The 21,470-nt window shown below is 34.7% G+C and overlaps 3 protein-coding genes across 5 annotated transcripts; 1 reads left to right on the forward strand and 2 right to left on the reverse strand.

The window, feature by feature from the left end:
* The first annotated feature begins 1,966 nt into the window (after positions 1-1,966).
* On the forward strand, positions 1,967-6,739 carry LOC122594315 (cold-responsive protein kinase 1-like). Of its 3 annotated transcripts, none has more exons than XM_043766795.1 (7): positions 1,967-2,217; positions 3,089-3,198; positions 3,411-3,523; positions 4,000-4,198; positions 4,559-4,796; positions 5,520-5,670; positions 6,034-6,739. In XM_043766795.1, the coding sequence occupies exons 2-7, from the start codon at positions 3,129-3,131 to the stop codon at positions 6,340-6,342; spliced, it is 1,080 nt and encodes a 359-aa protein (XP_043622730.1). In that variant the 5' UTR covers positions 1,967-2,217; positions 3,089-3,128; the 3' UTR covers positions 6,343-6,739. The 3 variants fall into 3 exon arrangements, with proteins under 3 accessions (XP_043622730.1, XP_043622728.1, XP_043622729.1); XM_043766793.1 differs by having other exon boundaries at positions 1,968-2,217; positions 3,988-4,198; XM_043766794.1 differs by lacking the exon at positions 1,967-2,217 and adding an exon at positions 2,791-2,921 and having other exon boundaries at positions 3,988-4,198.
* A 1,271-nt stretch (positions 6,740-8,010) lies between these two features.
* LOC122593655 (clathrin light chain 1-like) lies at positions 8,011-11,238 on the reverse strand. The gene is made up of 3 exons (XM_043766086.1): positions 10,756-11,238; positions 9,446-9,599; positions 8,011-8,634 (listed from the first exon to the last, which is right to left on the reverse strand). The coding sequence occupies exons 1-3, from the start codon at positions 11,124-11,126 to the stop codon at positions 8,221-8,223; spliced, it is 939 nt and encodes a 312-aa protein (XP_043622021.1). The 5' UTR covers positions 11,127-11,238; the 3' UTR covers positions 8,011-8,220.
* Positions 11,239-13,302: 2,064 nt separating this feature from the next.
* LOC122591314 (RNA polymerase II C-terminal domain phosphatase-like 1) lies at positions 13,303-21,470 on the reverse strand. Its single transcript, XM_043763568.1, has 18 exons — positions 20,974-21,470; positions 20,549-20,864; positions 19,164-19,637; positions 18,838-19,048; positions 18,600-18,757; positions 18,400-18,470; positions 18,194-18,296; positions 18,015-18,101; positions 17,138-17,911; positions 16,994-17,054; positions 16,408-16,538; positions 16,254-16,307; positions 16,062-16,158; positions 15,508-15,695; positions 15,328-15,414; positions 14,915-14,980; positions 14,761-14,834; positions 13,303-14,269 (listed from the first exon to the last, which is right to left on the reverse strand). Exons 2-18 carry the CDS (start codon positions 20,849-20,851, stop codon positions 14,161-14,163), a joined length of 3,048 nt encoding a protein of 1,015 aa, XP_043619503.1. The 5' UTR covers positions 20,852-20,864; positions 20,974-21,470; the 3' UTR covers positions 13,303-14,160.

The following is a 21,470-nucleotide window of genomic DNA, read 5'->3' on the forward strand; positions in this document are numbered from 1 at the left end:
ATCAAATTTCCTATGAACGATATTATTACTCGTATTTTTTAATTTAAAGATTGATTTTTCTTGAAGAGTTCTTTCTGTCCCTCCGTCCCCCAATTAGCTAGTTGTCCCGTTCGTTGTCCAATCCCTCACTTCGTTCTGATAGTCCATTAGTAGTCCTTACTGATGAGCAATCTAACTGCAATGGAGCTAGCATTGAAATGAAAAGAGTAGAGTGAAAGTAGGACAAGGTCTGTCCTTACACTTCGTGTTAGTAAGAGTAGATGAGTTAGAATATCTCAATACAAATTTTGTAATACCTGGACAAAGTGATATCGGGATTCATATTGATATTCGGCTTATTGAAACATATTACCAATTTATAGATAATACAACACTTTTTGTATTCAAGTATCTCGTAATGGATTAGAGGTTGATTAGTGTCGGCGGATTTTCTGATGTAACACTCACATATAGTCATGGACGGATCTACGGTGCAGTATGGGCCATTGTTCCCACTCCAATTTTGATAAATGCAATCTTTTATTTTAAGTTTATATACGGTTTTTGAAATTTTGCCTATACAATAAAATTAAACATAAAATACATACAAATGTCACATTTATTGTAATAAGTTTTTTTTTTTGGAAGTCAATGATCATGAAAGCCGCATTAGTTTTGAGATAAATTTTTTATCAGTAGAGTAAAAAACTTTGTTTTAATTTTTAATGGAAAATAAAGTTAAAAAAAAATGTTTTTTTGGTTTGAGTTAATGTATAGTACATTAATATAATTGTATGTGAAAAGTTATTTTTCTTTCAAATTTGATTAAATCGCGCATAGAATAATGGTTGATTAATGATGGAAAAGGAATTACTAGTGATTTAATTATCATGTGTACATTGATAATTTTCTCGATTTCTCTTTTTTTCGTATTATATAAGTACGTGCACTAGCATGTGGTTTCGTAGTCTAGCAATACGTCGTGAACTTTGTACTAGGTCGTTCTTCGATCCCCAACCAAGTGGGAGCTCCAAAATTTGGTGCCTTGGTTATCATTTCTGTACATCTAGTTATCCCACCGGCCAGCATTATTTGGTCATCAAATTGTTTCGCTGTTGGCTTTGATGCCGTAGATGTTCTAGATTTGGTTTTCTTGATCAGATATCTTTTTCAAGTCGTTTTCATATATAGAATGCCATTTTATGTGGTGTCAATTTAGTCGTTTGATGATCAATCATGCCTTTTGGTTTGTTTCTCAATATTTCCAAAATGCTTTCGTCAACTACATGTGTATCTTACTAATATGGAACCGATTAACATATTTTTAAAGATTTACCATCATCGCGTTTATAAGAATGTTGTATTCATTATAAATGTAGATTGAACTAGGAATGTGTGACTCGCACATCATCAAAGTTATCTCAAACATCACAAGTTGTTGAGTTACAATCTTTAACATGAATAATTTATGTGTAATTCATTTGATTAAACGTCAATTTTAAATGCAACAAATTTATAAAACAGTCAATAAAACTTAAAATAATCTACCAAGTACCTTAATACCACATAATATTGTTTTTAGTAACTACATTGAAGGTTTTTTTCGAACATTTAGTCGGTATACGACATCGGGGAAACTTTACCGTATAATGGTGAAACCTTGCATGTACTCTAAACAACAAGATGTTGACCATGAGCCGTTACAAGTTTTTTCAGGGGGAAAAACCTCAAGATTTTGTCATCACTGAGGATCGAACTCAAGACCTTAGATAAAACCAAGATTGCCTCTGACCAATTGGACTGACTACATTGACGTTAAAAGTTGTATTTAACATAATCAAAAATTCAATTTTGAAAAGGCAAATGAGATTTTTTAATTTTAGGTGAAAACCAACTGAAACGGACAGAGTGTGTAATGTAAGCGTTGACAAGAAATTATTTTAATTCCAAAAGGAAAGAAAAAATGGTGGGAACATAGAAACTTAGACGGGGAGTGAGAGAGAGAGATTGAGGGCTACCTGGCTGGAACTACTTACTACCACCAACGAACAAAACAATATATGTATGTATATATATATATATGGTATGGTATGACCGTTTCTCACACGCGCATTTTCTCAACTTCTTCTTCAAGATATAAAATCCAACACGAAACAAACTCAATTTACAACAAAACTTATTATAATATACTTCAACTCCCCCAGTATATATATGTTCCGGTCACTTCCTTCTTAATCGGTTATTTCTCAACTCTATTCCCTTTTTTATATATATATCTTTATTATTATATATCTACTATATGTATATTGATGAATTTTTTACAAGTTATTTCCGGTTATTGATCGATATAGTGGATCTGTGGTTGAATTTGCTGTTACGAAGTTGTTTATCGTAAAATTATAGTTTTAATTACTGGTAATTGATTGATTAAAACATGATTAAAGCTGAATAACTGCTTGTTTTTGTGTTAGTTATTTAGTATTATTATTAGCAGATTAATGAGAACCTTTTTTTTTTATCTTAAGTGAAAATTCCGATAATTAAGGTATAATAAAAGTAGAAGGAAAACAGATGAAAGTAGAAGGCAATCTGTGATTTGTGCCAGCCTGTACTTGTTGTTTGACTTATGTTGACTTTTTCATATAGTCTTATTAAGGTGCAAGTTGTATTGCATGAGGTACAAGTGATTTATAGTGCATCAGCATGAGGTAACTTGTGATGATTTGGCTGTCTGTATATCTGGCTGCTGCTATATTTTATATTTGACTTCAATTATCACATTCTTATGACTTTTCTGCATAGAAAGGATTTTTTTGTTTACTATATAATTATAATAAATTAATAATTATTATTTAATAAAGGCCTGCAAATTATGAGCAATTTTGGTCTAGTGTGTAGTGTTTCCTTTCTGCATTTACATTTGCAAAATTTCTCCAACTATTGTAAGCCATCATAGGTTTCGTTGGCAACTTAGTAAACGTAATATTTAAATTATGTTGCTTGTCTGTTTTTGTTTTTATAAATGAAGGGAAATTTAAATTACTTGATCACTGTTACGACGAATAATAACAATCAATATATCTGATGCCATTTTGTTTTTTTCTGTTAGGTTGAGCTTCAGATAGTAAGTGCTTGTGAATCAAACAGACATGAGTTGTAGCTGCTTTGGTTCATCGCGTGTACAAAAGAAACCGACAAGCCCTCACAGGGAGCTCGAAGGTAAATACTTAATCCTAATTTTACCTGCTTTAAAATATGGATATTAATAGTCATAATCCATAATATCTCATTTTTTTAAGACCTTGAATATAGATCTTAATAATCAGAGATCCCTTGTCTTCCTTTCCTGCACTTTTCCCGGCTTTAAATTTATTAACATTTTTAATCAGCTTATTGGAACAATATAAAGCTAACTTTAAGTTGTTGTACAGGCTATTCTCTTGATAATATAAGGAAATTTTCATATAAGGATTTGAGAATAGCAACATATAACTTTGATCGAAGTACCAAGATAGGACGGGGAGGTTTTGGAGTGGTTTACAAGGTACTCATCCCCATCATAGGTCATTTATTCATAGTTCTTTCACCTCTTGGATACGTTATGGTACTAATAGACTTGTACTTGCAACATTATCACATCTTCAATTCAATCTCATATAACTAAGTGGACCAGAAAAAATAGGGCATATGACTATATTCTTCTGTCTTCATGATTAGAGTTCATTGCTCGTAAGAAAGTGTGTACCTTTCCTTTTTTGGGTAGTGCTCCAGGCATCCTACACTTGTGATTATGGTGAATCTGTATTGTTACTTGTGATACTTTTATAGCAGCAATATACTATCATGAACAAGTCCATTTGATTGTGCTTTATCTCTAGATGTGTGATGTGTCAAGTGGGTCGAATGTACCCAAGTGTATATTTTAAGGCATGCAACATTTTAAAGTGTGTAATTTCTATATCATCTCTGTCCCTGCTTTTTCAACCTTATGATCAATCAAAATTTTAGGGAATCCTCAAGGATGGATCACAAGTAGCTGTAAAGGCTCTTTGTGCTGAATCAAAGCAAGGGGATCGTGAATTTCTAACTGAGATCAATACGATATCAAATGTCAGGCACCAAAACCTTGTTGAGTTGATTGGATGTTGCATAGAAGGAACTCATCGTATTTTAGTATACGAGTTCCTGGAGAATAACAGCCTTGACCATGCACTATTAGGTAAGCTTGAAGTTAAAGCTTGGTTAAATTATGCCTAGTTTTATAAATTTGCAAGTTGCAACCTACCTTTGTTCAGTTCTTGACTTGTAGTAAATATTTTGGACTTTCTGTACAGAAAATAGGTCTATCATCGTCCCTTTCAGGCAATATACTTTTGCCTTTATATAGCAACAGACTTTAGTTTTTGCTACTACAATACTTAAATTATGCTACATAAAAATGAAAATAATCAGAAATAGGTTGCTATTATCCTTGTACGAAAAAGAAGTAAATTCCTAAGACGTGAATTGAAAAAAAGTAGGTTGCTATTTTATGTGACTTGCCCTTTTCACTTAGTAGTATGCTATGACTTGCTTACAGGTAAAAAAAGCCATACCATAGAGCTTGATTGGAAACGGAGATCTAAGATTTGCATTGGTACAGCACGTGGTCTTGCTTATCTTCACGAAGAACTTGAGCCACATATTGTGCATAGAGACATAAAAGCTAGTAATATACTTCTAGGCGAGGGCTTCATACCAAAAATTGGAGATTTTGGATTGGCTAAACTTTTCCCAGATAGCATCACTCACATAAGCACAAAACTAGCAGGAACAACGTAAGTTACTAAAATTAGTAAAATTTCAAACCATCATTGTATTTTTGGTTCAAAATATCACTGGTCTTGCAAAATACCAAAAAAAGTAACACTATAAGATGCAAGAGTTAGACAAATTTGGTCTTTATATTGGCCATCTTCTTTTTTGCAAAATGTAGATTCTTCTCTTGTAGCTATTTATGAATGAATGTTTATATGAACAAAAAACCAAGTCAGTTTAAAAGTCAGGAACTCTGATCCAATTCGGAGATCTTGAAATTGCAGCAATTGACTTTTCAAATCGTCGTACTTTACTTTTCATGTCATAGAATGAAACAATGATTCTTGCAACATGTGATGATAGTGGACAAAAAAGAGCAGAAAGATGATGGTTTTCTTTGAGTCTTTTCGGGACCATATTTTGTCCAAATTTGCTACTTCTTACATAATTCTTTTTTTCTTTGATTATTCAATGAAATCCGAGGATGGATAAGTTAATAACTCAATAAGTATCAGCCAGCTTGATGTTATGAAGATTGACTTTGTGAACTTTTATGACTAAGAAATTGTCATTCTTGCAGAAATGCAAAAGGAACTCTACATATTGCAAATAAGTGTTTTTTGGATCAAAAGGGTCAATAATGACGATCCTTTTATCCTCAACTTTTGTTTTATATTGTAATTATTTGGCGATAGATTTAATTCTTGAACATTTCTTGACAAGGTTTTTCTGTCTTCCTCCAGCGGTTATTTGGCCCCTGAATATGTATTGGGCGGACAGTTGACACTAAAGGCTGACGTTTATAGCTTTGGGGTTCTCATTCTTGAGATAGTAAGTGGCAGGAGCAGTTCAATATCAAGCTGGGGTACAACACAGAAAGTTCTGCTAGAACGGGTAATTCATTTTCATGACAACATTCATACTTCTGAAGTAATGGGTCATTTTCTAGTACGGGTCTAAATGGGCCGGGTTTCCTTGACACGTTTTTGTCTTTTAACTATTAAAGTTTAATGTGTCAATAGTATAATTATAATAATAATCCAATCAACAACGATACCCAATCCCACCTGGGGAGGAGTGTAGGCCGTAGGGGAGGTGAGATGCGGCCATGCGGGTAAATAGGTTGCTTCCAAAAGGACCTCCAACAAACGCTTTATTCTATGCATGAAACAAACTTGTGGGGTGACTTTCAACACATTTAAACCTTCCCCCTTTTAAAATTTATTATGTGATCATTTTCTTACGCTTCTTACTCAGGCATGGGAGCTTTACGAGGAGGGGAAACTCCTAGAACTCGTGGATCCTGACCTTAAAACATACCCTGAGGAGGAAGTCTTAAAGTATATAAAAGTAGCCTTTTTCTGCACGCAAGCAACCGCGAATCGTAGGCCTATGATGAGCCAAGTTGTCGACATGCTCTCAAGAAATATTCGGCTCAATGAAAAAGAACTTACACCTCCGGGATTTTTCCAAGAGTCTAACGATAACAAAAAGGTATCTGAAGCTTCCACGAGTCGCCAAATTAGTTCTTATCCTACCACCATTACACAAGTAACCCCTCGATGAAGTCAACATTATGGTTGATGGAAATTCTGTTAGGGATACTAGAATTGCATGGAGAACTAAAGATGATCCTTGCATTGGTTCTGCATTCATCTAAGGGCGATGCTAGCTTTTTATGATATTTTGTGTATTCCTTATAGTAACAAGGTAGTAGTTGGCACCATTTATCAGCCAAAATTTATATAGAAGGTAGATAAGGTGGGTTAACTGTCTTACCCGTCATTTGTTCGGCTTATTTTGTGGTGTTATGGCTTTCTTCTCGCAACTAAGGCTCTCTTCCTGCCATCAAAGAAAGAGGATTGTTGTCGATGGTAGGTTTTGGCGGTTGGCATAGAGGATAAACCATTAAAAGCTATTTAATTATGGGAAGTGATATTCGTACCACTTCTTTTGATGGATATACCACAACTGTGCATTATTAACTTGTACAATCAGCTATACGACTTGTTCATTGTGGTGTATTATTAAAATATGTTAGGTACGAACATCACATCCCTTTAATTATATGATAACACTCGAGTCAAAGGCATTGGGTTGTAAATAAAGATCTTTATGGATGTGTACGGAAAATTTCTGAGGTATTTTGATGTGCTCAAGTTTACGGAGTATAACTAATTTAATCTTGACGGATTGAAAGGTGCTCGACTAATATGAATATCAGAACAAAGTTTCTGGCTTTGATTCCGAAGCAAAGTGATAATTAACATCTGGATTACTCAATTGTCCCTCAAGCCCGTGTACTGCTAATCCTGGAACTCTAAAGTTCATACCTTTATCGTTCCCATTTATCGATCACTTTCTGTAGCCAAAAAGTTATAAATCTTGTTCTGCCATTGCTAATTACTATACTAGGGAAAAAATGCCTTGTCTCGTTTTTTACACCATTAGAGACGCCCTGCGTGGCCTTGACAAAAGAGAGACGTGTTCTTGACAGAAAGATGATTATCCGACCAATGGTGGCAAAATGATAAAAGAGAACAATTTGAAAGATTAAATGAAAGATGGATGTGTAATGTGTTGCCTTGAGTCCTTGACAGAAGTGGTTGGACAAGAAATGGATTTCGTGGTTTAACCAATGGTAAGTGTTAGAAATAAACTTCCTTTCTAGACATCTCAAAAAAAAAAAAAACATTATTATTAGGAGTTTAGGACACAAGAAGTAGATGTAAAATACCACCTATACAATACATTCCGAAGTTCGTTACTTCAGATTTAATGCTTGGTCAATTCATAGTAATCACGGATTTTTAAAAATTGTGCGAATAACAAAAGGTTGGACATTTTAGACTTATCAATCATGCTTCTTTATATATAAAAAAAAAAGGATCAATTTTAGTGTCATGATACTTTCATATCAAGACATATTTGGTATGTACCACTAACACATTTCTTATCCATTGTTTTTTTTTTTTTGAACGGCTCTTATCCATTGTTTTAAAGCACTATTCCGGTATTACATATAAAAAGCATAAAAAGCCTGTAAGTGTCATCCCCTATTACTATCAAGGAGAATATTTAAAGGAAAATGATAATGGTACCATTTTTTTTAATTAATTTACCAATATCATGTATTAAAAGCTTGAATGGTATGCTTTATAAATTATACAATATGGTAAATTAATCAAAAGAGATGGTACGGATATCACTTCCCATATTTAAAACATGTCCCCGAACCATTAACATCATCATATAATCAAAATAAACAGCTCTTCTTACACCAAAGGTAATAACATACTTGAAACACAATAACAGTTATCTGTAAACAAGCAACATGTTGCAGTTGATTATGAAAATTAATCCTCTGAATCCACACCAACGAAAATTATACGTTCTTAGACTGAGAGCTAACCTAAAATCTTTATATTAAAGAAAATTTAGGATTCAAGCAGCAGATTGTTCAACTGCTGCAGCTGGAGCTTCAGTACCATTTGAGGCAGAATCTTTAGCAGCTACTGTTTCGCTAGTTGACGCGGCTGCATCCTTTCCGTCCTTAGCAACTACTTTCCCATCTTTGCTGGCTTCCTTTCCGTCTTTAGCAGCAGCAGGTGGTGGTGGTGGAACCATGTGAGCAGGTGGGGTGACCTTGAGCTTCACCAAGATGTGACGCAACCTTGAGAGATCTGTGGGTTTTCCAGGCTTGGGTCCTTGAATCACCGTAATGGATGGTTTCTTGTCTTTATCCTTCTTACCTCTCTTTTCAATGTTTGGAACCTCGCGAGGAATCAGCTCGGCTATCGCTTTCCAGTATTGTTTATCAGCTTCTTTGTGGAATTTTTCTTGCTTTGCTACATACATCTGTTACAAACAGAAAACTCTGGTTATTTAAAACATTACAGAGTGCGACCATCAAAGCATTCTATGTTTGTACAGAGCCAATCCTGAACACAATAGCGGCTTTTACTCCAAGTTGGACATTTCCAATGATGCATGTAAAAAAAGCCGATGTGTGTTATATCATAGGGATAAGTATCTTGGAATGTAACAAACTTTGAACGAATGTCTATAGTAGGAAATAACTAAAGTTGTGTGTATTGTATGTAAACAACTCGAAAATAATGTTGAAAATTATGTTTATTGTATGTAAGAAAATGTATTCAACCAATTAAAATCAGACAAGTGGCACCTCTATATGGTTGCCACGTATGTTTTCTTACATACAATAAACATTTTTTAAAGTTGTTTACATACAATACACACAACTTTAGTTATTTCCTACTATAGACATTCGTGCAAAGTTTGTTACGTTCCAGGATACTTATCCCTATATCATATTTACAGGTTGAGCGGGTAATATAAAGAAATTTAGCAACAAAAATATCATTGGCAAACGGAGTAACATGCCCTGTGTATTGACAACCACCTGGCTGCTGTATCGATAAGTTTTGGATAATATATTACAAAAAAAACTAGCTTAATCCTGTTTATAATACTAGCTATTTATTTAAGTAATAAAAACAAAGTGTTGTTAAATCAAGCAACTATGATCCAACTCATTTTAGATTTTTAAGACACTACCCATCCATTTTGCCACCAATGAACTTCTGTGGCCGCGGAAACAAGTCTTCTTAAAGATGAAATGGATTATGATGTGGTTTAATGGATTTACCTTCTCGCCCTCTCTATTGGTGAGTTTGTTGGTCTCAATGTTTTTCAGTCTCTTTTCATGAAAAGCTCTAATATAATCTTCACCTTCCTGGATGATCTGGCTCCGTAATTCCCTCTCTTTGCTCTCTTTCTCCTCAAGACGGAGTGCATTAAGTCTGCACATGGAAGGTAAAGTATGTTAAAGCAGTCTTTTTTGTATCATGTATACTGAAAGTATCCAAACTTTGACCAGTCAACATATGGAATATTAATTTATTAATCTAGAGGCATACTGGTTCCCTGAGTCTCATGTTCTTTAGGTATCTAAAATAAACTCACCCATATAACATAAAACCAAGTTATGGAAAATGAAACAAACAATACTTGATCAGATGGAGGGGACTAATTTGAAAAGGCCATGTCTTTTAGACCATTACCTAAGCTCTCTTTCTTTCCTACAATATTTTAGTACCGTTAGAGGTGCCAGCTTTTGGTACAACTTAAACTTCTCAAATATCTGATTCAAACATGACTTACAAAGACCATACATCTAAACATATATGTTAACTTGAGAGACAGACTATGAGATCCAGCCATTACGGCAGCTTCTGTACGCACCACTAAAATCTAAATATCACTCTAGCCATTAAAACATCATTTTCTTTGCACAACTTGACAAGGTATATACTGCAGCTAGTATAGATCCACTTAGAATAACTCAACACAATGTTAGGCTTCTCTAATGTTATTTGACCTACCATTACTCAATATATTTTTGACTTGTTAAAGCCCCCTACGAGCTACAAAGCTTGCGAAAACTTCTGCAGGCATCACTAATACCAAAATATGACTCTTAACTAATAAATAATATAAATCATCTTTTCCCGCAGAAGGTATACTTGAGATCATGTTTCACACACAGCAATTTTCATCAAGACATTACCAATACTTTTAATCTTGTTTCTTGTTCTCTGACAAATCCAAACTTACAATCACAGAGCAAAGTTAACCAAAATTAGTATAAAGGATCACCCCTATACAACAATCATTCTCAGTAATAAAGTTGTAGACTTCCACTTTGCAATTAAAAAATTTCTCCAAGAATCCAATCTAAAGCACAAACAATAAAAGATCACCAACTCCTAGTTTTCTGATACTACCAATCTAATTAAAGTTAATGAATTTCTTATAAATCGGTTTATTTAATTTTTCAAAAACTAATTCAGCAAAACCTAAAAGCAACACACACACAAAAACTATAATCATATATATCTATCTATATTATATATATATATATATGTTTGGATCAGATCTAGTGGATAGAAAGCTGACCGACGCCATTCACGAAGAGCAAAACCTTCTTCACGCATCTCACTAGGCGGTGGAAGGATAGGTCCATCTGAACTGAATAAACCGTCATCGTAATCCTGATTCACACCGTTAGAGATCGGGACCGATGTTGATGAATCAAACGGTGAAGATGACTGAGGCGGTTGAGAATAAGGATCCGGATCCTGATGCGAATCGAATCCGTACGGATCTGGACTGTCTACTGATTCACCGTCGGCGGGGAACTGATACGGCGTCGTATCGGCGGCGGTGCTGCTGTTGTCGAAGTAATTTTCATCGAATTGACCGGTGGATGATTGGATCGTTGCTGATTCTTCGCCGTCGACGCTGAAGGTATCGAACGACGATGACATCTTTTCTCTCTCTCTCTAGATTTTCTAACTTTCTCTCTCTATATCTATATCTATATTCAGTCGCTAATCGCCTGTGTGTATCTATCTGCGTGCGGCTTGATAGTTTCTTAGCCTGTTTTCAATGGCTGTAACTTTTTATATTTTCTAATTCTCATTTTGGCTAAACAAAGCCTCGAGTGCATTAATAATTACCATAAAATTCAGAGCTAGACTTTTAATATGAAAATATATAAATTTTTTATATACTTTAAGTAAATTCTTAAGGGCTTTATTTAACATTTTCTAAAAAAAATAATTGATTTTCTTTCCTTTTTCCTTTTAGTGCATATTAACAACATAAAATATATTATTACGATATTTATGTTTATTTATAAAAATTATCATCTACCATATTATTGCCATGTTTTATATTGTCAATTAGACCATTCGTAACCGTTTACCTTTTTACCTACACTTTTTCCTGCTACATCAGCATCACCTTCACACCTTTTTTATCTTCTATTTTTTTCTTAACCATTCACCTATTGTTTGGTCATATCTTTTTTAATTAAAAATAAAACTATATTAATTAAAATAAAATTTTAAAAAATTGACTTTTCTTAAAATAAACGTGAGTTTTTAAACTTAAAGAAAAATACAAACACAATGAGTTTCTGTAAGATTGACAACATATAGGAAAGGATTTGCAATTCTAAAAATAAAATTATTAGAGTAAATGTTAGTATAACCATCCATTTTATAAGTAAACAATAAAATATCAATATAAGTTAAAATTAAAAAAGTAAATAGGTTGATGAGATGAAGTTATAGCAGCAGGCTCCACCATGACATATATTCTTTGTTTTCTTGTACATACTAACCCACCAAATAGCCGATGAACAATTTAACCGAGCTAAGTTTCACTTATTGGTATCACCGACTAGCCTTAACAATTCGCTGGTCTTCACTTTCATTTCATCGATATCCTATCACCTACCCTTACGAATGGTCTTACTGCATTAGTTAACAATGTCTTGAACATTGGGTTTACTGATTTGTCTTTTTCGAATTGTCTGTTCAAAATGCCAAAATCATTTAGTTTGTGTTTTAAACTGTTTTTGGTTATACCAGACGGTTTTTTGTTTTTAACAATTTGTGTATTTGAATTCTTACTGTTTTATTTTTTTTATTATTATCACTAATATAATGTGTATATTTTAATTTAAATTTTGGTTATATTTGAACTTTAAAACTTATATTCTCTATTATTTCAACTATTTGGCATTACTTTTTTATGGATTATGACTATATCTTGAATATTTTTATTGGATATCAACAAACTTAGTAGTTATTTATAAATAGAATTAAAAAAGGTTTAAAAAAAATAATTATATGAGTATCAAACTAGTCCAACTAGTTGAATCAGATTTTTTGGTTACGTAGTCCGGCAAAAACATTGTTAGCTAATTATATATCAAATCAAAATTTAATACATAAGGTTGTCATCATGTATCTATTTTAGATATATATATATATATACATCTCTCACATCTTAATATTAAAATCCACAAAAAACATAAAGCTTAATCGTTTATTTATTATACAATAAAATTTTAAAAATTAATATATAAGCAATTCTATACCTACATAACAGTATTATCGGGTTACTAGAGTTCAAGACCACCTCGATGGAGTAAGAAACGGGAAACCACCTTGCCAAATGCCAAATGCCAACCACCAAACTTACCCTATGCTGTTCTAGAAAGAAGATAAGTTACTGTACTATAGTAGTTTGGAAACGGTTTAGGCTAACATTGGAACTTGGAAGGGCTGGCGGCTATTTATTTTGGATTTTATTGTCTAACTATTATGAGCTAATATGCGTCTTAGGCCCAAGCCAACATCCATTAAACTAGGTTACTCTTCCAATTCCAATTTAATTATTTCGATACATTAGTTAAAATAGTGCATTTTTTGGCATACTTTACCATCGTTACTCTAAAGTCAAGAAAAATCAACTTTGGAATGGCACTCCGAACCCACTAGTTTCCAACCAAATTTAACAGAATAATTATACATTCAAATTCCTAAAACCATGTTCGTAGTTTTTGCGAAATGTTTTAATTGGTTGCTTTGATTGATGGTTTGCTGCCGTTGGCGCTATTCATTAGTAACTAAACCAAACCAAAAACACAAACAAAGAAAACCGGGTTTCTATCAACTATACCAGAACAAGATCCAATAACAGAATCAGGATCCAATAAGAGGACTGTATATACACAACCTTAGCTCCGTACCTGAGTTTTGTTGAGAGGTTTAAACTAAAAAAGAAATCTTCCCAAAAAATTGATGGCGACATAAGCATGGCCAATCGCCATAAAGAATTGCTTAGCTAGAACTAAAACTATATAAAGGAAAAAACTCAGACCTCCGATGGCAGCATCTACCAATTACAATGTTACAGGCATATAATAGTTTAAAACTGGGAAACATCATCTTTTAGCACCATGGTTGCTTTCTAGTCTCAACCCACACCAATCATCAATCATGCCAAATCAAGTAACCGTGTTCCCAAAGTTGACAGGGCCATTGGTGGTTTTCCCCAATGCAGCAACATAAGCCGATAAACAAAAGATGGAGCAAAGAAAACTGGTGAACATCCAAATGAATAGTCCGAATGGGAATTCCAGAGAATCAATCTATTTCCTCATCCGTGTAACAACTACTGGTGGACTTCCCCAAATCCAGCATCATCATATTCCAATAAACAAATGAGAGCAAAGAAAGCTCGAGATAGCCAGGTGAATAGACTGAATGGGAATGCCAGACAATAAATCTGCTTCTCCATCTTTGTACCATTGGATGGATAGATGGATCCAAGTCCACAAAACAACCAAACCGTCATTGGCCCAGATGGTTTCATTCACAGATGGGTCAGCAACCAAGTACAATAGGATCGTTGAGACAAACCAATCAGGATAGAGCATCTTATCTAGTTAGGGATGTTAAAGATCCAGTAACTTTGTTGGAATTTACCAAGAAGATTTGTAAAATGTCAAGGAACAGGAGAGGCATTCTTGGGGTATCTTGCTGACGATGGCATCCGTTGCATGACTCTCGGGTACTCTGGTCTAAACCGTTTGGGTGGCATTCCTTGATACGATCTGTGACAATTGAGCAAAAACAAGTTCATGTAGATATGTCAGTGAGTCTTTAAGATACCAATCAAGATTTTCAGTAGATGTAGCAAAATGGAAGTCTTAAGTGGGTTTGCATTTAAGCGGTCATAAGTGCTCAATTTATACGGGTCAGATCGAATTAGCCTGACCAGTAAATAATTGTCCATATTTTAAGAACTGAATTGTTTTGATAATACTCGAGGTTTTATGCATAAATGTCAGGCGACTTTCAACCCGTTTGACCAAGTTTCCCAAGGGGTAGGGGTTTTATTTGAAACCCCTAGAAAGTTAAGGACTCAAGAAACCAATCCTAGCTATCCTAATATTTGATCTAAAGGCCAAGAACAATTGTCGTTTCTATTAATAAATTAAAAAAGGTAAAATGGTTGAATTAGAAAAATCCCCACATCCATTTAAATTCTTCAAAGTAAATACATCAAATTCGGTAAACAATTGGAAAAGGAAAGTAAAGCAACCTGGGAGAAGGTTGACGTTTTTGAGGATATTGCCCCATCCTTGCTTTTAAATTCATGAAAGCAATTTCAGCAGCCTGGAATTTATTAAAACATGAGAATTTACGAAATATCATAAAGCAAATTATAGCATGAAAAAAAAGGAACAGACACACACCTGCATCTTAGCTTCGTCCCATGTAAATCCAACTCCCTTACCCCATACTTCCCCTTCTATTTCAACCTGTATATAATGACCAAATGATGGAACCACTAAGCGAGTGAGGGAAAACAAATAAGGTTCATAAAAGACCCTATAGAGATTGCAGATTTGACCCCTCTGATTAAGAATATATCAATTTGGGCCATGTTTTATCACAAGTTTAAATAGCATTAAGGGGTCTCCATAATGCATTTCTAACGCATATATCGTTTTATTCTACACACTAATTCAGTTTTAGTGCATTTATGATTTATTAAAATTTATATACATTAGTCACAGAAAATACTCTGGATCAACCAGAACCACCCATCCACCTAGCCCAACCTGACAAATTGGCACAACTACTATAAAGTAAAAACCAGTACTACCTGCGCATATAATTCATTATTCTGGCCCATATTTGCTGAAAGTTGAGGCTGAGGTTGAAAAGCCATGCCCAAACCCTCCATCATGCACTAAAATAATCATAAAGGTAGATATAGGCCAATTAAAAAAGGTTTAAAACAATCTGAACAAGAGAACACAGGGACTAATGTTTGAGATCTTACTAGTTCATTAAGGGCAGCAATAGGTCCTTTCTTGGGAAACTCCATCTTTGTATCAAGAGACCTTGCTGGTCCCGATGCAGTAGAAAATGCCATTGATTCTTCTCTCAATAAAGGCTGGTGCCCGAAAGAACTTCCATCACCTATGGACCTTCCCTCATCTTCAGATTTTGGTCGAGATAAATACTTGTCTGCAACAACATTGCCTATGGTGGTTAGAATCGTTTTCGGAACAACAGGAACATAAAAGGGTGTCTCGTGTTAGATAACAATAGGAACTTGTCAAATATGGACCGAACTATGGTCTTGCATAGCTTAAATGGAGTATAATGTAAAGGGGAAACAAACTGAAAACATTGATTTTCAAGTAATTTTGCAGTTCCAACACAAAAGAGCATAAGAAAATGATTACCAAAGTGTCCTCCAACAGAACATGAAAAAGATGAAGCATAACAAAGAAAACGTTTTCCACTACATATATTTACCAAAAAATGATTATCAATATATGGCCCACTACAACAATACCTAATATACACAAGCTCTAATATGAATTTTACCAGCCAAGTTCATAAGAGATGCCTCGGCAGCGTGATGTTGAGCTTCCCTTCGGGTCTTCCCCGTTCCTTCCCCGACTTTCTCTCCAGCAAACAATACCTGTAAAAGACAGTCAATAATTTGACAAAAATTTAACGACTCGGAAATCGTCCCGCAAGTAATAATATAATAAAGCTTAAAGGAACTTCATATACCTCAAAAGAGAACTGCAGTTCCATACTGGAGACCAGAGCCTGCCTGAACTCCACCTACATATAAATTTTAATTTAGTTTATCGTTGTTAATTACAAACGTAATGAAATCTTATCAAAAGATATGGTAAATGAGCATTGCTCATTCTTATCATACCTTCGCTCCGCACTTGAAGGCAATATAATGTAGATATTCAGCTGGGGATTCCACATACGTATCACTGCCACCACCTTCAATATCCATATCCCTGTTGCTGGATGAGGATTGACCCAGCGAACTTTCTTCACCTTCAAAATACAATCACCTTGTTAAAAAGCTAACTTCTGATTCCTAGTACAATTGTTAGTAAAGGCTCAAGCTCATACAGCCAACTAAATATCTGTTACAAGATCCAGTGTGTTTCTGGACTTATGGTCCTTTAAAATTTTAACTCTCTAAGAATGTAGTTTGAATCTACAGTAAAGATAATTTAGAATTTTCAGTTTCAGTGTTAACCAAAAATCTAATTGGTCTGCAAGAACGTTTTCCTAACTTCTTTAAGCACTTCAACAGAGAGGTAAAAATATTAATGCCGCTCATCAAATTTACAGAGGAAAAGCATTTCCACAAGCAATTATACTTTAGTAAAAAACAAATCAAAGATCGTTAACATAAAGATTTTATATGCTGGTCAAAATGTTACAGCACATGCATCTGAGACGTCCATATTCCATTACGAGACAAGTTGAAAATTAATCATTACCAGGAAAAGAGGGATAAACAGGCGGTGAACGGCTTAACAGCCTATCCTCCCTTTGAAGAACCTGCAAATATATATGCATGCATTTAGATTCACATATAGCATATAACTAGTCAAATGCATAAGAGCGGTGGAAACATTAATTACCTCCTTAGGAAGCCTCTGGTTATCAAGAGCTCTTTCAGGCAATATAGGAGTTTCAGCCTTGTTAACGAATGGTGGTGCATGAATAGGGTGTTTAGACTCGATAAGCATAGGGTCCGAGTGCAATGGAAATTCTTTAGGAGGTGTGATTTGGTTCATTTGTCTTGTACCCATCTCTTCTCCCATTGGGAACCACCCTCCACGTGGCTCAACTCGAGGAGCAATAACTGGCATTGGAGGCCGGACAGGAAACTGAGGCGGTTCACTGATTTTTTGTTCTCGCATGTCCATACCATGTTGCAAGATGAGAAGTCTCCTCCTTGTATCCGGATCTAGTTCAGATTCTGGCACCTCACCCTCTTCTCTTGCAGGAGAACTATGTAAGCTTGTTTCTGGCAGCTTCACTTGAGCCAACGGTTCAGGTTTCACATGACTCAGTGGTTCAAGCTTCACTTGACTCAATGCGTCAAGTTGCACCTGACTCAATGCGTCAAGCTTCACTTGACTCAATGCGTCAAGTTGCACCTGACTCAATGCGTCAAGTTGCACCTGACTCAATGCGTCAAGCTTCACTTGACTCAACGCCTCAAGTTTCACCTGGTTCAATGGCTCTAGTGCAGATGGCAGTTGCTTATTGGGGTATTGGACAATTGGCCCCGGAACTTTTGCCTGCAAGACGGGCATTGATGTGGCTGCAGTATTGTACTGGAAACTCGTTTTGATTACTGAATCTGGTTTAGCCATAACTGGGGGGACGGATGAAGATGCTATAGCTTCCTGATTGATCACAAGATATGAATGTTAAACTATCGATACTCATAAAATTCTGAAATTTAAAGCAAGCACTATCAAAATGGAGGAATATAAAAAGGTAGTTTACCTTCAATCTTCTTTCTACTTCAGCATCAGCCATTCCATCAAAACCACCAAGTGGATCTTTGTTCCCATTGATAGCAGAAGCATCATCCTGGACAGCAAGCAGATTATATTATATAATCATACGTCATAATAAATGCACAAAAAAAAAAATATGAAACTCAACTATTTCACATCACTAACCTCAGAACTCAAATAAGTGCTCACATCTGGAGGCAGAATATCTTTGATTTCATCTTCATATGCAACTTCATTAATTCGCTGCAGAAGACCATCATCAAAGTCTCTGTTCAAAGATAAAGCTTGTCATGCCATAAGAACGGACGCAGCTTTAATATATCTAAACTTGGATCTTAACCAAAACCACAGAATATAATGCACTTTCTTACCTGAAAAAACCTCCTCTGACATTGCAAGCAACATTTCTAGCAACACAAAGAATAGGAACAGCACTGTTTGCCTAAAAGATCAAAGATGCACAAATAAGTATTATATCATAATGAAGGATACTAAAAACACAGACACATTTAAATTTTAAATTGAAGAAATCAAATGAGTGACACATAAATATTAAGAGGGTAGTTAGTACTTCAGCTTGAGGAGCATAATATGGAGCAAAAGCGGGAACAACATGAACACGTGGTTGATCTCTCTCCTCCCAGACTTTCAGACGATCATCAATAACTAATGCCATCTTGGGATGACAGTTTCCATCTTGGAAAACATTGAAGAGTGATTTCTTCAACCCTGATAGATTAGAAAAATTGTATGACCATAAAATATAACCTTTTTAGAACAAGGTAATGACCAATTGCCACACAGCTTACCAGATTTCACACACACAATGCGGTTCAAAAGTTCTTTTGCGGTTATTAGATTTGAATCAGGATCCAGAAGCCTCCACATTTCCAAAGCATAGTCTCTTTCAGCCATCGTACAGACATAGACCTCAAAACGCTTCCTTCCTCTTGCCATCAAGTAGCTTCTAAGATCCTCCCAAGCAGGTCTCAATCTCACAAGGACACTGGTATCACGAATCTGTAAATGCACCAGTTCAAATGAAATATTAAAATATTGACGTTCAAAAAAAACATGAAATATTAAATAAATACATAAATTGGAAAAGGGATAGCAGATTAGTAGAAATACATACAAGTGGGTTGATGCGCGTTAGGATGATGTTTTTCTCCTGTAATCTTATGAGTGGACGGACAAGAGGTTGATGATTGTCTGACAACGCTTGGACAGCCTCAGACTGTGCTTTGATTATCTTGCCATTGTCAACAACTTGATCACTCTCTGCATACTGTTTCAAGATATTTCTATCATCTTGATAGCGTTTTATTTCAGAAAGCATACCAGCAACACGTTGTGGATCAATTTCACCGACAACTTTTCTTTGTATGGCTTCGATTCTGTCTTCAAATGACCGCAAAGTATTGGCCACTATGAGCGTTTCATCAAGGTCAAATACGATGCCAAGGCATCTCAGGTTCAGCATGACAAGGCATGACTCGTAAAGTCCTGGCGCAACACTAAACCCCCAAAAGCAGGGAGACAAATCATTTCTCCTAGAGCGCATGGCTACCAAATGTAGCTCCTCTCCACCAAGTGTGACAACAGCAGTCTGCACGCAGGATATACAGTCAACAACACATTAAGAGAGAAAGAAAATCGATTAACGCCACAAAACGTTCCAAAAATGCAATAAATGACACTCCTGAATAAATTCCAAGATATGCATAAATGTTATAACAAGGCAATAAATACTACAAATAAATGCGCAAGTCAACATGTGAATGCAAATAGACTGGTTTTTATCAGAGAAATCATTAAAACCCTGCTTGAGCCATAAATATCGAGACACTTTGTATTGTATTGTCGCTTGCCATTACACAGATGAACTAAACAACTAATATTTCCAGGAAAACCAATCAAGAGTTTTCTTTAGACTGACTGCATAGTCAGAAAGAACAATAACCCGTCAAGTTTCCAGCAAAACACAGGCGTCTCGAACTCGCATTGGTTAATTACTATGTATTATTCTTTGGGAACCAAAATTATTCAAAGAATTATCATCTTATCCTAATTACAAATTTAGGTATACCCCAACAAAACATTCCAGTCAATAGTTTTCTCTCAACAGAGTAACATCCAGTATAGTTTAAGATAAGATACAGTCCAAAAAATTCTGCAATTTGAAGTCAAATCAACAAAGGTCCTCTGAAAACCAGTCCAAAATTTCCTTGTAATTTTCTTTGTAACTACTGCAAATCATAACACCGAATTCATCAACAGTCTTTACAATTTTCTTGAATAACAGTCCAGAAAGGTTGTTCATCATCAAGATTTATTTAAGGTTTTTGATTAAAGGTCTCATCTTTGTCCATCAAAAGTCCTTACAACAAAAGGGTTTCAGTTAAAATTCCATATTAACTAATTTACTGTCATCTTTTTTTACTTTTATTAAAATTTATTTTTTAGTTAATTTTAATTAATTAATCTTGTGTTTGAAGTTGTGGGTAGTAATATTTATACCTTATTCTCCCTGAGACAAGTGGAATGCAAAAGACTGAGATGTGACTTGTTTGAAGATGAATTGCAGCACTCCATTTTGAAGCAAATTCCAGTACCACTTGTTGTAGAAGAAGTGGTGATTGTGTGAAGAACAGCAAGTGGTGGACATCTTTCACTTGGTGTTGAATAATATGATATCCTGATTTTATCCTTCAAATTCTCTCTAATATTTGTTGTTGAATTCTGATATTGAGGATTATAACATACTTCGACATCACCAAGTAATCTTTCACCATCATATACTGCCACCACTGATTTATACATTTTTTTTTTCTTCCTTCAAAAAATTATCATCATCAAAATTAATTAATTGTCTGGTAAATAAAAAAAAATTAAAAAAAAAAAGTTATCAGATTAAATTTGTTACTAGTTTATATTTTTTTTACCCTCTTGGTCTTCTTGAAATTATTGTTCAGATCTATGTATCTATCTCATCAATCAATCAAGTTTTTTTTCGTGGTTCGATTATGACGTCACAATTTATAAACAAAAAAATATAGTAACAGATCTTGATCTTTGTGTATATGAATTTGATAGCAACCAAAAAATTAGGCCAAAATTAGGGTTAGATCTGGAAGGACGGATGATGACGGATCTGTTCGTACAGCAAATTTATAAGTACATATATAAGTATTTTGTGTATGTATATATTTAGATCTGGTAAGTTTTTTGGGGAGGAAATTATAGATGGATAACTGGATATTGATGATGGTTATGTGAACAAGAAACCCTAATAAACGGCCGCGATGAGATCTGAGGAAGATAATAATAATTATAAAAAAAATCTTATTTTTATTTTTTTGTTTGATTGTTTCTCTCTCTCTAAAAATTGTTTCTCTCTCGCTCTAAATGATCACTCTCGTGGTTTTTGAGTAATGTACGT

This window comes from Erigeron canadensis, chromosome 3 (genome assembly GCF_010389155.1).
Source record: "Erigeron canadensis isolate Cc75 chromosome 3, C_canadensis_v1, whole genome shotgun sequence".
Taxonomy (NCBI): domain Eukaryota; kingdom Viridiplantae; phylum Streptophyta; class Magnoliopsida; order Asterales; family Asteraceae; genus Erigeron; species Erigeron canadensis.

Excerpts from the sequence above, each read along its gene's own strand:
- LOC122594315 (XM_043766793.1), top strand. The coding sequence starts at position 3,129 with ATGAGTTGTAGCTGCTTTGGTTCATCGCGTGTACAAAAGAAACCGACA. Across the intron at positions 4,199-4,558 it reads CCTTGACCATGCACTATTAG|GTAAAAAAAGCCATACCATA; the intron begins GTAAGCTTGAAG and ends ACTTGCTTACAG. Across the intron at positions 5,671-6,033 it reads AGAAAGTTCTGCTAGAACGG|GCATGGGAGCTTTACGAGGA; the intron begins GTAATTCATTTT and ends CTTCTTACTCAG.
- LOC122593655 (XM_043766086.1), bottom strand. The coding sequence starts at position 11,126 with ATGTCATCGTCGTTCGATACCTTCAGCGTCGACGGCGAAGAATCAGCA. Across the intron at positions 9,600-10,755 it reads GCTCTTCGTGAATGGCGTCG|ACTTAATGCACTCCGTCTTG; the intron begins GTCAGCTTTCTA and ends TTCCATGTGCAG. Across the intron at positions 8,635-9,445 it reads CCAATAGAGAGGGCGAGAAG|ATGTATGTAGCAAAGCAAGA; the intron begins GTAAATCCATTA and ends TGTTTGTAACAG.
- LOC122591314 (XM_043763568.1), bottom strand. The coding sequence starts at position 20,851 with ATGTATAAATCAGTGGTGGCAGTATATGATGGTGAAAGATTACTTGGT. Across the intron at positions 19,638-20,548 it reads CTTGTCTCAGGGAGAATAAG|ACTGCTGTTGTCACACTTGG; the intron begins GTATAAATATTA and ends TCCTGCGTGCAG. Across the intron at positions 15,415-15,507 it reads TTGCTGCCCTTAATGAACTA|TGCATGATGGAGGGTTTGGG; the intron begins GTAAGATCTCAA and ends TGATTATTTTAG.